General features: G+C 41.3%; 1 protein-coding gene across 5 annotated transcripts in view; it reads right to left on the bottom strand.

Annotated features, from left to right (window-relative positions):
• Positions 1 to 12,617, bottom strand: part of PCNT (pericentrin) — a 128,469-nt gene that overhangs the window by 104,249 nt on the left and 11,603 nt on the right. For 4 of the 5 annotated variants that reach the window (XM_089519021.1, XM_089519024.1, XM_089519023.1 and 1 more), the window contains 3 exons: positions 10,615 to 10,789; positions 4,867 to 4,991; positions 1,287 to 1,377 (listed from right to left, as the gene is read on the bottom strand). In XM_089519021.1, the coding sequence (XP_089375147.1) occupies positions 1,287 to 1,377; positions 4,867 to 4,991; positions 10,615 to 10,789 (391 nt within the window). Of the gene's footprint in view, positions 1 to 1,286; positions 1,378 to 4,866; positions 4,992 to 10,614; positions 10,790 to 11,932; positions 12,083 to 12,617 lie in introns of those variants that run through there. The other variant, XM_089519025.1, reaches the window with a different exon arrangement.

Below are 12,617 nucleotides of genomic sequence, written 5' to 3'. Positions count from 1 at the left end.
TGCAGACCTTATCAAAATAGCAACAGGACAGTGCATTTCTCCCAGTTGCTGTTTTCTACAGGACAGATGTATTTGCAGGTTCTAGAAGGTTTGGGGATGCTTACAAGGTTATTTTGCATGTTTTTTTATGAGTGTGGGGAATTTACTGCATGAATTTAGGGCAAAAATTGCCTAGAAAGGATGCTGCTTTTTAAATTAAGGAGGTTGGGGACTTTGAGGGAGTGGGGAGCTTTGAAGGGCCACAAAAGTGGGCACAGGGGCCACATATTGTCTGCAAGCTACAGTCTGCACATTCACTCCTGGTCTGGGGAATGTGGGGGTGGGGCATTTTGCCTCATTTTTAGGCCTCCCTGCTCCATTTACCAGGAGAAACTTTCTTTAAAATGTAGCAAAAATGCACCCTACATCCCTTAGATGGCATTTGGGGACAAAAAACAAATTTTGGGGAATAAACAAAATTATCTCCCCCCCCCAACAGAATTCCTGGGGGCTAGACTTTGCTCATCCCTGAGATAAGCTGTGGTCCATCAGGGTGGACTGAAGGTACAATGGTTTGGGTGAGAAGACTGGCTAAGGGCCCAGGTCTGCACTATGACACTCTCATCAGCACAATGGATCTAAAGCAAAAATTGAGAGGGAGTTAGAATGGAGACTCCTCCCATCTAGACAGGTAGAAGTGTTGAATGCTCACAACTCCAGGGCTGTGACAAATTGGACTGATGTGGGCTATGTTGGTTTATCAAGTGGGAAAAATGCATGTCCCACACTTTTGGGACTGCCTGTCACAACTACTTACACCTAAAGAGCAGTAATGATAGTAGCAACAGCAGGTGGAGCTTTCCAGGGGCCACTACTGAATATGACACAATCAGATTATGTGATGGAGAAACCACACCACCATTCTTCTTCAGTGGCTGAATTGAATGCCAGGTCTAGATTGTGCCAGGTTCCCTTCCTTGTTGTCCTGTTTATTTAGTCTCAGGTGAGCACAAGGCTACATCAGATCCTGGTATAGGATTCAATTCCAGATGAATATGAAAGAACCTGGCTGAGAGCAAACAAAAAATTCCAAAAACATTCATATGCTCTACATATGCAGGAAAGAGTGGGTGGAGGACAGGAAAACAAATGCTAAGGATTAAAACAAAGATATTGGCAATAAATTCATTATCAAGTGCTTAAATGTTTCTTCTAATATCATTACTAGATCATGAAAAATAACTAGCTACAGTTTACAATACAAGATGAACAACAGAACCTGTAAAATGTCTGATGGTTAAACATACCACTTAATTCTTGTCGACTTGCTCGTGCACTATCCAACTGAGACCAAAGTTGTTTAATTTCTTCTTCTGACTCAGCCTTTAGCTTCTGTATCTATGGAAGAAACAATTATGACACTTTTCACTAAAAATTGAAGTTTTCAGACTGCCTCTAAGGCTCCCTGCAAAATCACGAGTTCCTAGGAGGAATCCTCTGAACCAAGGCTTCTAAATTAATTTTTCTTTTATTACATAACACCATAATTCATAGCTTTGTATTTTATTTTCTGACAGAAATTGATAAAACAGCTTAATAGTAATAACATTTATTCGGTCACTGACCAGTATAAAAACAAAATCACACAAGCAACATATCAAACAGCTTACTTATATGGTCATTTGGCTACATGCATCAGAAGCTTATCATGCTTTTTCTTCATTACATTTTCATCTGTTTCACTTTGAAAGACTCCTGAGCTAGGAACTATGGATAACATGAAGGTAAAATTATCTATCAACTCCCTAAGTACTGTAAGACAATTTGGGGCAGGGGTAGGCAACCTTTTTGAGCCGGGGGCTAGGTTGGTGTCCCCCAGACAACAGGGGTGGAGGGGGGTGGAGGCAAAGCCAAAAAAAAAAAAAAAATAATTAAATAATTAAATAATATAGGACAACATTTTCAAATGTAAGACACATTTTTTAAAAATGGAGGACATGCGAAAAAATTTGATGATTTTTAAAAAATGTTAATATAAATGCATGTTTCTTAGGCATGATCAAAATGGAGGACATTTGGGCATTATTCCTAGACAGATGGCAGAAATGTACTTCCCTTTCTGGCCAACCTCCCCTCCCCCCATTCCAAACAGCACATTTGGGCATTGAACATGGCTTTACTTAAGATGGCCTCTTGCATATTTCAGAGGCTTATTGCATAACCAAACTCTTTGGGTTTCACACTAAACATGGGTTCATATGGCTATGCATATTGAACATGTCAAGGTGGTTTCACAGTTCTTGCACCAAGTGTACTTCTCAGAAGTGTGTACTTGGTCAAGGGACTTTGGTTTTTCTTCACTGCGCATGAGTTTGTAAAAATCACAGCAATTTACATTGGCCTTGCCTCAGAGGCTTTCTGATATCAATATCACCATTAAAGAACCAAAAACACACAGAAAAGGCACTTTGGAAAGTCACACTCTCTTGGCTTCAGAAACAGTGCGTGCATGCCTCTCAAGCTGACTCATATCATCATCATCATCACCATCACCATCATCATCACCACCACCACCACACTATCACTGTCAAAACAAGGGAGACTTGTTAGCATTAAAAGCACCGAAAATAAAAATTTAAAAAACCTTGAGGCCTCTGGACACTCACCACCTCTTCCTTCCTCCTCCTCCTCCTCCTCCTCCCCCTCCTCCATGAGCCACGCGGCCTGGGGGTGGGGTGGGGCAGAGGAGGCAGAGGAGGAGGAGGTGGGCCGCGCAGGGCCGCGCGGGGAGGGCAGCATGGGCCCGCACGGGGAGGCAACGAGGGCGGTGCAGGGCTTCCCCCTTTGCCTCCTCTGCCCTAGGCCATGTGGCCCTCCTCTTCCTCCTCCTCTTCCTCCACGCGGCCCAGGTGGAGGAGGAGGCGGCAGGACCGGGCTGGGGCCGGTCCTGCCGCCTCCGCAGGCTGCATCCAGCCCGCAGGCCGGGGGTTGCCGACCCCTGCTTTAAGGAGTAAAAAGGCTTGGGAACTCATCACTAGAAAATTTAAATTCTTGAAGTCACATTCCTGCTTCATACATTGTACCAAATAAGCTTCTATGGTACCAAAAACCATACAATGAATTTCCAAGGCACTACTGTTAACTATTAAGGGCAAGGTGAGAAAGTATAAATACAGTGGGCTCTTGGTATCCATTGGGGTTTGCTTCTAGGACCCCCCGTGGATAACAAAAACCGTAGATGCTCAAGTCCTATTAAATATAATGGTATAGCAAAATGTCTTTTATATAAAATGGAAAACCAAGGTTTGCTATTTGGAATTTATAGTTTCATTGGATATTTTCAAGCCGTGGATGCTTGAATCCATGGATAAAAAAATCTATGGATAAGGAGGGCTGATTGTATTGCTATGAAGAAATAGTTTTCTTGGAGAAGAAATGAACTGATATTGAGACTAGGCAATTTAGTCCCACATGGTTGAAATGTGGAGTATATCCATCTACTTTAAAACTTGAGTTTTCATACATTCCAAAGCTCCATTCTGCTGCAGAGATATTATGATAAGGATGTCCTTGGTGCACGCTAAAACATTGGACTATAATGCTGTGCCTCCTACTCAGTCAACTACCAGTTTCCAGGCATAAACTTCTCTGCAGTATGATTTTATAATTTATTTTTATTATTACTTATTATTTACTATCATTTTATATGCACCCTGTCTTCTGCTGCCTACAAACATCTTCTCCACCAATAATCACACTCATCCTGGGGGAAGGAGGCTAAGTTTGCCTGTCACCTGCAGCATTTTCACCCTTTCTGGTGGAAAAGCTATGACTCTTCCATGTTTTTCCAACGCAGGGAGGTGCTGCCCAGCCCCTCCTCTTGCAAAATCATATAACTGATTTTGCAAATTGTAACTTGTCTCCTGTTATCTACATAGTGTCCCTTTTTCTTCTAACAACCCTGAAGAACACCATAAAAATATTTCCAGACTGAAACACACTCGGCTATTTTCAACTTCTTCAGGCTTTGTCTCTTTTCTACCTCACTGTTTCTTATTCTCTACCATACATGTTTCCATGTACTATTGCCGCCTGGCTGTAGTTTTTATCTAAATGCCCAATTCTGTATATACAAAAACAGGATTTCTATGTGTAGTGAACAGACTTACAAACTAGCCAATCACCAGCCAGAGGCCATAAGCCAATCAGGTGCTGACTGGGGGAATTTGAACATTCCACGAGGCAGTTGGTTTGGTCAGTTGTAATTTTGAGAGTTGAGAGGACAGTTAGGGATCTGTGGAGTCCAAGAGTAGACAGTGTTCTGGGAGCTCCAGAGGGAACTGTTAGTCAGAGTTTGGTTGCAGACCAGGAAGGGTCTATTAGGTCCAGTGAGGGACACTAATATAGTTAGAGTCTGAAACTGAGAGAGTCGAGAGATAACTGAAGTCTGGAAGAGGGTTTCAGTTATTTATTATCCTGCGGGATACAATAGCTTTGGTGGCTGAGAGTCATGAGAGTTGCCCAAAGAGGGACAGGGAAGTGCTGGGGTGGTTAAAGAAAATATGTGAAAGTGAAGGGTATCAGTAACAAAGAAAACATATGGTTGGAAACAGTTGGTTCCTAAGAAACCTAAGCTACTACTAAGTCTAAGAATAAAAGAGTGCAAATGTAACTAAGTAACACAAGGAAAAATTATAACAGCTTCATAGCATTGATACTTTATACATTTCTATTTTTAAATAAACTTTTGTTATTGTTTCAAGAACCACTTGACCTGCGTTTAAAACACAAAGCACGCTACTGGCCATCATAGAAGTGGATTGTGCTGTGGAGGTCGTCACACAATGTTCATTAAGGAGAAAATTTCATTAACAAACATATATTTACCTCTTGTTGTAATTCTCTTTCTTGTTTCTTGCTCTGCTCTGTCAACTCTTTCACCTTTTGCTCATGTTCAGTTTGCAGGTTTTTCATGGCCAGATGGTACTCATCTGCCATCTTTTTATGTTCCACTAAAATTAAAATGGAGCTCTGTTATGAAGAATAATTTACAGTTCATCAACATGCACACAAAGTGGCTTACAATTATTATTTTAATTAGATGGTTCCCTGCCCTCAGGCTTACAATCTAAAAAGACACAACACAAAAGGAGAAGGGAATGGTAGGAGGGAAGGAGATCAGGTCCAGAATTTCTTCTCTCCCTCTGAGGCCTGGACCAAGTTGGACTGCAGGGAGGGCTCTTCTTCTTAATAGAGACCGGGCCCGATGGCATTTCACTTTCACTCCCTCCAGGTCAATATTGATAATGATAGAATTAAGTGGAATAAAGAGTTAGACTGTCCCGTACAATCAACAATGAAACCCTGCCTTAGGTTGAACACCTAAGGTTTCTTTAGACATAAATCCGTGTTTGATTCAGGGGAAAAAAGATGTTTTGGGTAGAATCATAGAATCGTAGAGTTGGAAGAGACCACTAGGGCCATCCAGTCCAACCCCCTGCCATGCAGGAAATCCAAATCAAAGCATCCCTGACAGATGGCCATCCAGCCTCTGTTTAAAGACCTCCAAGGAAGGAGACTCTATCACCTTCCGAGGAAGTGCATTCCACTGCCGAACAGCCCTTACTGTCAGGAAGTTCCTCCTAATGTTCAGGTGGAATCTCTTTTCCTGTAGCTTGCATCCATTGTTCCGGGTCCTGTTCTCTGGAGCAGCAGAAAACAAGCTTGCTCCCTCCTCAATATGACATCCTTTCAAATATTTAAACAGGGCTATCATATCACCTCTTAACCTTCTTTTCTCCAGGCTAAACATCCCCAGCTCCCTAAGTCGTTCCTCATAGGGCATGGTTTCCAGACCCCTCACCATTTTTGTCACCCTCCTTTGGACAGTATTATTCCTCTTTAGAAAGAAACCGTCCACTTCAATTAAACATTACCAGTGTAATACAACAAATTGTTGGCATCCTATTATTGACATACACAGGCCTACCTCCACCTGATACCTATGTAAGGGGTGTTTTTTGGTGGTTGTAAAGGTTGGTATTCTCTTGCACCCTCTGCAATGACCAAAGGTCCCCCTCCTGGATTCACATCGTTCTCCACATTGCTATTCAGTGACTGAGGCTGGAGGGCAGAATCAGCTACAAGGACATAGCTATATGCTCTTCCGATCCCTCCATCAGCCAATTAATAGCCTAGGGGGAGCCTGTCACAAACCCCCTTCATTCATTTATTCATTCGGGGTTCTGTCATGATGAGTTTAGATTAAGTCATTTAAATTAGTAATTAGTTACATGCACATTGGTGATATGTACATACAACCTTTACTTGGGGTATGATGTGTTGGAATGTTTCAAGGCGGCATCTTAGGAGTGGCAGACTGTTTAAAGCTGCTGATCCTATCTAGTAGTGAACCTATACACACACACACACACACACACACACATATATATATTCTCATATATAAATATAAATCTTAGGGTGTGTTAGCAATATATGTATGTATTAAATAAAGGTATGTATCTGTAGGACTCAATTGGAAAGGCATCCTAGGAAGGAGTGGTGGCCACCATGGGATATGCTGCGGATGATCACGTATCAGGAACTGTCAGCTGAGAGCAGCAAGCAATTGGTGCCATTCAGGCAGCTTTATGATGGAGTGATGGTTAACAGACACCCTCTATTCCCGCATCCATAGATTTCTCAGGACAGAGGAGCTTAGGAACCAAATGGCACTTTGCTAGAGCAGCTTTGATGTAGAATCCCTTTCTCTGGGATGAAGGGGGAAAAGGGGGGGTTGGCTATTTGGGCAGGAGGAAAAGGGAGGTGGTCTGGGGTTTTAAAATGCAGTTTCTATTGGGAGTCCTTCAGATTCAGCAAAGACGTGGTCCAAGGTGCTTCTACCTTATTCTTTACAATAAACTTTTTGGTTTTACATTAAGTTGTTGTGGATTTTTGGTCAGAGCAATCCCAAGTCTCACAGAGCCTACCGTGGCTACATAGTCAGTCTTTGGGGGAGGACTGTGGGGAGGCATGTAGGGGGTTTTGTCTGCAGAACTACAAGGGTTTCCTTCTCATTTGCAAAGGTTTGGCTCCAGCCCGCCCCAATGGGGAAAAAAAGTGGGAGATGAAGCCCCTATTAGTCAGTAGGCAGTGACAGATGCATGCCACATTGGCTAATATGGGGTGGGGCTCTAATCTGCAGAAAGCTAGCCCGCCAATACAACAGGCTCACTGTATTACATGTAAACTGTTTTTTTTTAAAATGACATCAATATTTTTTAAGTTTTCCAAATATTATATTAGTAGCAAAATAGCAGAAATGGAAAAGCTCTTGGGAGAAAACAAATAAATTTTACATTAGCACAAAATCTTAAAAGAGAATTATAAAATGCTGTATACGTGGCATTTAAAGTCAGTAAAATTAGCAAAAATGCATAAAGATGCAAATCACAAATGTTGGAAGTGTAAAGAAAAAGACAGGACTTACAGTGCACCGTTCTGGACACCCCACGTAAAACAAAAAACGCCTATACTCGAGCCCCATTTAAATGAATGGGGCTCGTGCATGCGGTGGTGCAGTGCCATGTGTGTACCACAGGCGTGCACCCCATTCGTCCCTATGGGGCACACCGCCCCTTCCTCCCTGCACGGCTTTCAGCGTATGCTGAAAGCCACATATAATGCGGGTGCACTGTACTATCACATGTGGTGGAACTGTAAGAAGGCAAGAAAATACTGGAAAAACATATATATGCTGATTGTTAAAATAACAGGGGTGTATTTTATTATGAAACTGGAACTATACTTACTAAATATGACACATGTATTGGGATGAGGTGGAAAAAAAGTTTGGGAAATTGATATTATATATGGTGGTAGCAGCAAGGTTATTGTGCGCCCAAAAGTGGAAGATCAATCAAATACCAACAATTGAAGAATGGTTAGAAAAATTATTAGATTTAAGAGATGGTCAGGCTCTCAAGAAGAATGAAAGGGGGAAAAAAGATATTATGATACAAGAAGATTGGAATTTAGTTGTAATATATTGGGGGGCGAAGCTTAACTATTGAATAATAGTTTTAAAAAAGAAGGGTAAAATAATAGAAACAAATAAAGAACAACAGTAAATCAGGTGGTGAAAGGATTATTTTCATAAGATTATTGTTATTAGTTGTTAGAAGAAATTAAAGAAAATCCAAAGGGTAGGAGAAAATGGCATATATTAGGAATCCAACTACCAGAAAGAAGTGGGAATGAATGAGTGAGGAATGAAAGACAGAAGAACAGAGAGATAAGTGTAAGGATATGCTTAAAATTTGGGTATGTTTGGATAGTTGAATAGGCATATATGGAAAATTAGGTAAATATTAGGAAAGGGGGTATAAGAATAAAGGTGTAATTGGATCTATGTATATAAAGATACATATACATATATAAGTATGTGAATGTTTATGGTTAATCAGGAATGTATGTATTGGATGGATGGATGTACTGAAGTGTATGTGGATGTTTTAACTGAAATAAAAATAATTTTTTTTAAAAACCGTATCATTCTTGGATAACTGCATGAGCGTTCTACACTCATGGGTTTCCTCCTCATCCCAGATGATCAAGGCAGGAAGCCAAAGTTCTTTTCTGTTAAAAACGTTGACTCCACTGTCTGTCAGATCACTTTAGTTATAAAGTTTTAATTAGAGCTATTACTCGGAATAGGTTAGAACTGCAAAAGACTTTTGCTTTGCTTTGTTTTGTTTAATATCCCAGGTATGGGTAGACTGTTCATCTAACAATGCTTATTCACAGTGAGTACCAACCTCTCATTCTTTGGATGACTGCCTGAGCAATCTACATTCATGGGATATACCCAAGCCCATATTCATGGGTGCTTTTTCATATTCATATTTCATATTCATGAAGCCCTGGTGGCATACATTTAAATGCCTGTACTGCAGCTGCTCATTCACAAACTACAAGGTTGTGAGTTCAATACCAGCCAGAGGTTCTGGGTCGTCTCAGCCTGGCAGCCTTCCATAGGTCGCTAAAATGAGTACCCAGCTTGTTGGGGGCACTTAGCTTATACTTTGTAAACTGCTTAATACATTGGTAAGCGGTATAGAAATGTGCTTGCTATTGTTTTTCACTATCATTGATTACTGTGTGTAATACAGTCCTTCCAAATGGTGTCTGAGCAACTTTAAATTTGTCTTGTAATATCTTATGAAAGTGGAACTTCACTTCCAACCTGTTGCCTTACAAACTTCTTCCAAAGAAGCAGGCACTTGAAAAGCTCTCATTGTGGCCATGGATCTAGTTGAATGTGTTCACACACTCTCAGGTCTCTGTATCTTTATGAAGCCTCAAGAAGGTAGTTACAGTATATCAAAGTGTTTCATACAGAGACATTTTGGAATGAGTGCTGGATCTAATGTCAGTGTCACTTTGCCCTCCTAAAATCTGCACAAGATTGGATTAACAGAATGAGAAGCTATCTAAGAAACTTCTTGCTGAACCAATTGCTACCAAAACCGCTACCTTTAGTAACAAAATCCTCAGAGATGTTCATGTAGCAACTCAAATGGAGGTCTTGTTAATTCATTTAATACTAAATCCAAATCACATGATGGGAACTTGTGAACCACAGCAGGAGCTTTCAAAGTAACCACCTTCAAAACCTTTATTACATGAGGATTGGAAAGAGCCTGACCTCCATGTTCCAAAACTGTTGACACCACCGCTACTTGCCTCCAAAATATTTCCTATTCAAATATGATCAATAGAAACTAACTTCTTTCTACACCACATCGTGGAAGATTTCCAGGTCACCTCATACCTTCTCCGGCTGGATTGCCTTCTTGAAGCTAGTATTCACTATAGAATCAGAATGCCACATATCTTTTAACTGCTGGCACTCAATACCCATGGAGTGAGGTTCAGGAATTTGGGTTCTGAGTACTGCCACCTCTAACTGCAGATCTTCCTTCTATGTTTGATGAAGAGGAAGTCTAATTAGCATGTATAATAGCAATGGAAACCATGGGCGGTGTGGCCAGTAAAATGCAACTAACACTATCTGCACTAGTCTCTGCAGAATTAGTAGAGGAGGATATGCATACAGCATTCCTTCTGGCCATGGTGAGAGCATTTTGCTGCTCTGCATCTACATTGCCCTCTACTGAAATTTTTTTAAAAACTCTGAATTCTTGATAGAAGCAAACAACTCCACCTGAAATGGCCCTAATGAATTGTTCGATGATTTGAATACTTTCTGGTTTAATGACCATTCTCCTTGGTTGTTCTTGTGCCTGCTCAAGTAATCTGCTTAAATAGTTAATGTTCGCTTCACTGCAGAGATTGAATTTACCATCCTCTCTGTCCAGACTAATATTCTGTTCACTTCCCTGATAAGCACTGGGGAATGTGGACCTCTCTCAGATGTCATGTTGTCTGTGTTCACGTGTACATTCTGATCCTTTACTAATTTTGAAGACCCCGAGAAAGACAAAGACTTAATTTTACTGACAAGAACAGCAAGTCACCTCCATGTTTTAATGATTGCAGACCCTGTTTCTTTTCCCCAATTTGCACTCTTATGAGAAAAAGTTGCAGTTTAGGCAACTCTTCCCAAATACCTACTTTCAATTTGTTCCTTTCCAAAAGACAGTCTCTCCAACTTTCCTTTTAGTTCTTCCACTTCCACTTCTAGGGTTCTTTTCATCTCACTGAATACAATCTGATGTTTTGTCGATAACTCTTCAGACATGTTTCTTAAAGTGATGTCTGTATTCAATGCCCATTCTTTTTTAAGGTTCTAAAAGAAATCAGGATAGTGTAGTGTAATTTTAATTCTCTTAGAAGAAATTATATCCCAAAATACTTGCTTCTCAAGAAACTGACACCAGTATGTTTATGTTTTCATCCTTAGGCAACTATATAATCCTTTCCAATGATGGGAAATTGGGCTATAAATGCAGTCTCAGCTGGGTCAGTCTTGCAGAAACCATACAACTATAAATGAAACGTAGAATCAAGGTTTGTGTTAGCATTTGGTATGGCTAGGCAAATGTCATGGTCAGAGGTTTCACAGCCGAGATGATTCACGGAGTGCATTGGGAGTGGGAGGTTACACTTTATTTTCCTCCTCACTTTTCCAGGACTTAACTGAATACTGAATGGTGGCAGATTAATTATTCTCCTGCTCCTGCATTGGTAATACTACATCACATGTGCTAGAGGAGTGTGTGTGGACTCTGTTGCCAGCCAAAGCCAGCAGCCTTATTACTCAGATTCTCCCATCCACTGTTAATTTTTCTTTCTCAGCATTTCAATGCCAGGGAGACCATCATAACACATGAAGAAGTATTACTCTGTTACAGTTACCATCACTTTTAATGCCACTGCTTCTGCACATTCAAGCCACCAACTCTCCTATTGTGAGCATACAGGGATAGAAATGGCACCAGCTGGTAGCAAAAACTACTTTGGCTTAGCAGTACGAGCAGAAGCAAGCTGGGCAGCCCAAATCAGCATAGACAACAGCATTTTCAAATTGTTGACCGCTAGCACTTCTATATTCCTTGTTTGCCTAGACCAGCTTGGAAAACATGCTGCCTGTACTACACAAAAAAGCAAGGAGAACAGAAGCACTGATAGCAAGCATACATCTGCCTATAATGCTTTAAACAGCAAAAGAATTCTTGGGAATTCTTTCAGTTCTAACATGTCTGATATTCCCTTCAGCAGGCTTAGAAGAAAATTTCTTGTTAATCAGTGCTATGAAACACAGGCAGATAAGAACAAATAGTAGCAAGTTGTGAGCAGAAAGCTTAAAGTTTACCCAAAGGCTTTCATAATGGGAAAAATAATGAACCAAACATAGAGGTGATAAAAGTTTTAGTCTGCTAAAGAGACAAGAACTTCTGACCAGTGGGAAAAAGGAACGTTGGGTACTTACCGTGACACATTCATTTCCTGCAGAGAAGGGTCCTGGCATCCTGTAATCTGGGTTTAGCTCCTCCTATTTGCTCCTGTAGGCAGGGACAATAAACAAAAGACCGGCCCCTATATAGGGAGGAGCTAGCCCCCCTGAGCCTCAGTCAATAACAAGCCAAGCAACTAGTAAGGTAAATCAAGGAACTGAACTTTAGTAACATCAGCTAAGGGTTAACTAGAACACCTTAGAAAAAACTAGTCCAAGAACAAACAAGAACTCAGAAAAACCAATCCAGCAACAACAAGAAGAACAAGGCAGGTCCACCAACAGGCAGGCAGGGTCGGAGGCCGCAGGCAGCACATGGGTGGGCAGGATGCCAGGACCCTTCTCTGCAGGAAATGAACGTGTCACAGTAAGTACCCAACGTTCCTTTTCCCAGCAGAGAGGGTCCTGTCCTCCTGTAATCTGAGATTTACAAAAGCCCTCTCGAACTGGGAGGGAGGTGCTGCTAGGAGACTGTGGCCCCCGACACAATCTGTTGGAGGACCCTCCTTCCAAATGACGCCTCAGCGGACTGAGACACGTCCAGTTTGTAATGTCTTATGAAGGTCGAAGGCGACTTCCATGTGGCCACCCTGCAATATCTGACAGGGAGGCGCTAGTGGCCAAGGCCACAGAGGTAGATGCACTCCTGGTTGAGTGCACC

This window comes from Sceloporus occidentalis, unplaced genomic scaffold, assembly GCF_023333645.1.
Source record: "Sceloporus occidentalis isolate IW3139 unplaced genomic scaffold, rSceOcc1.0.p SCAF_4, whole genome shotgun sequence".
In the NCBI taxonomy this organism is placed as follows: domain Eukaryota; kingdom Metazoa; phylum Chordata; class Lepidosauria; order Squamata; family Phrynosomatidae; genus Sceloporus; species Sceloporus occidentalis.
The sequence above is the reverse complement of the archived record's forward strand: the minus strand, read 5'-3'. Positions and strand labels throughout refer to the sequence as shown.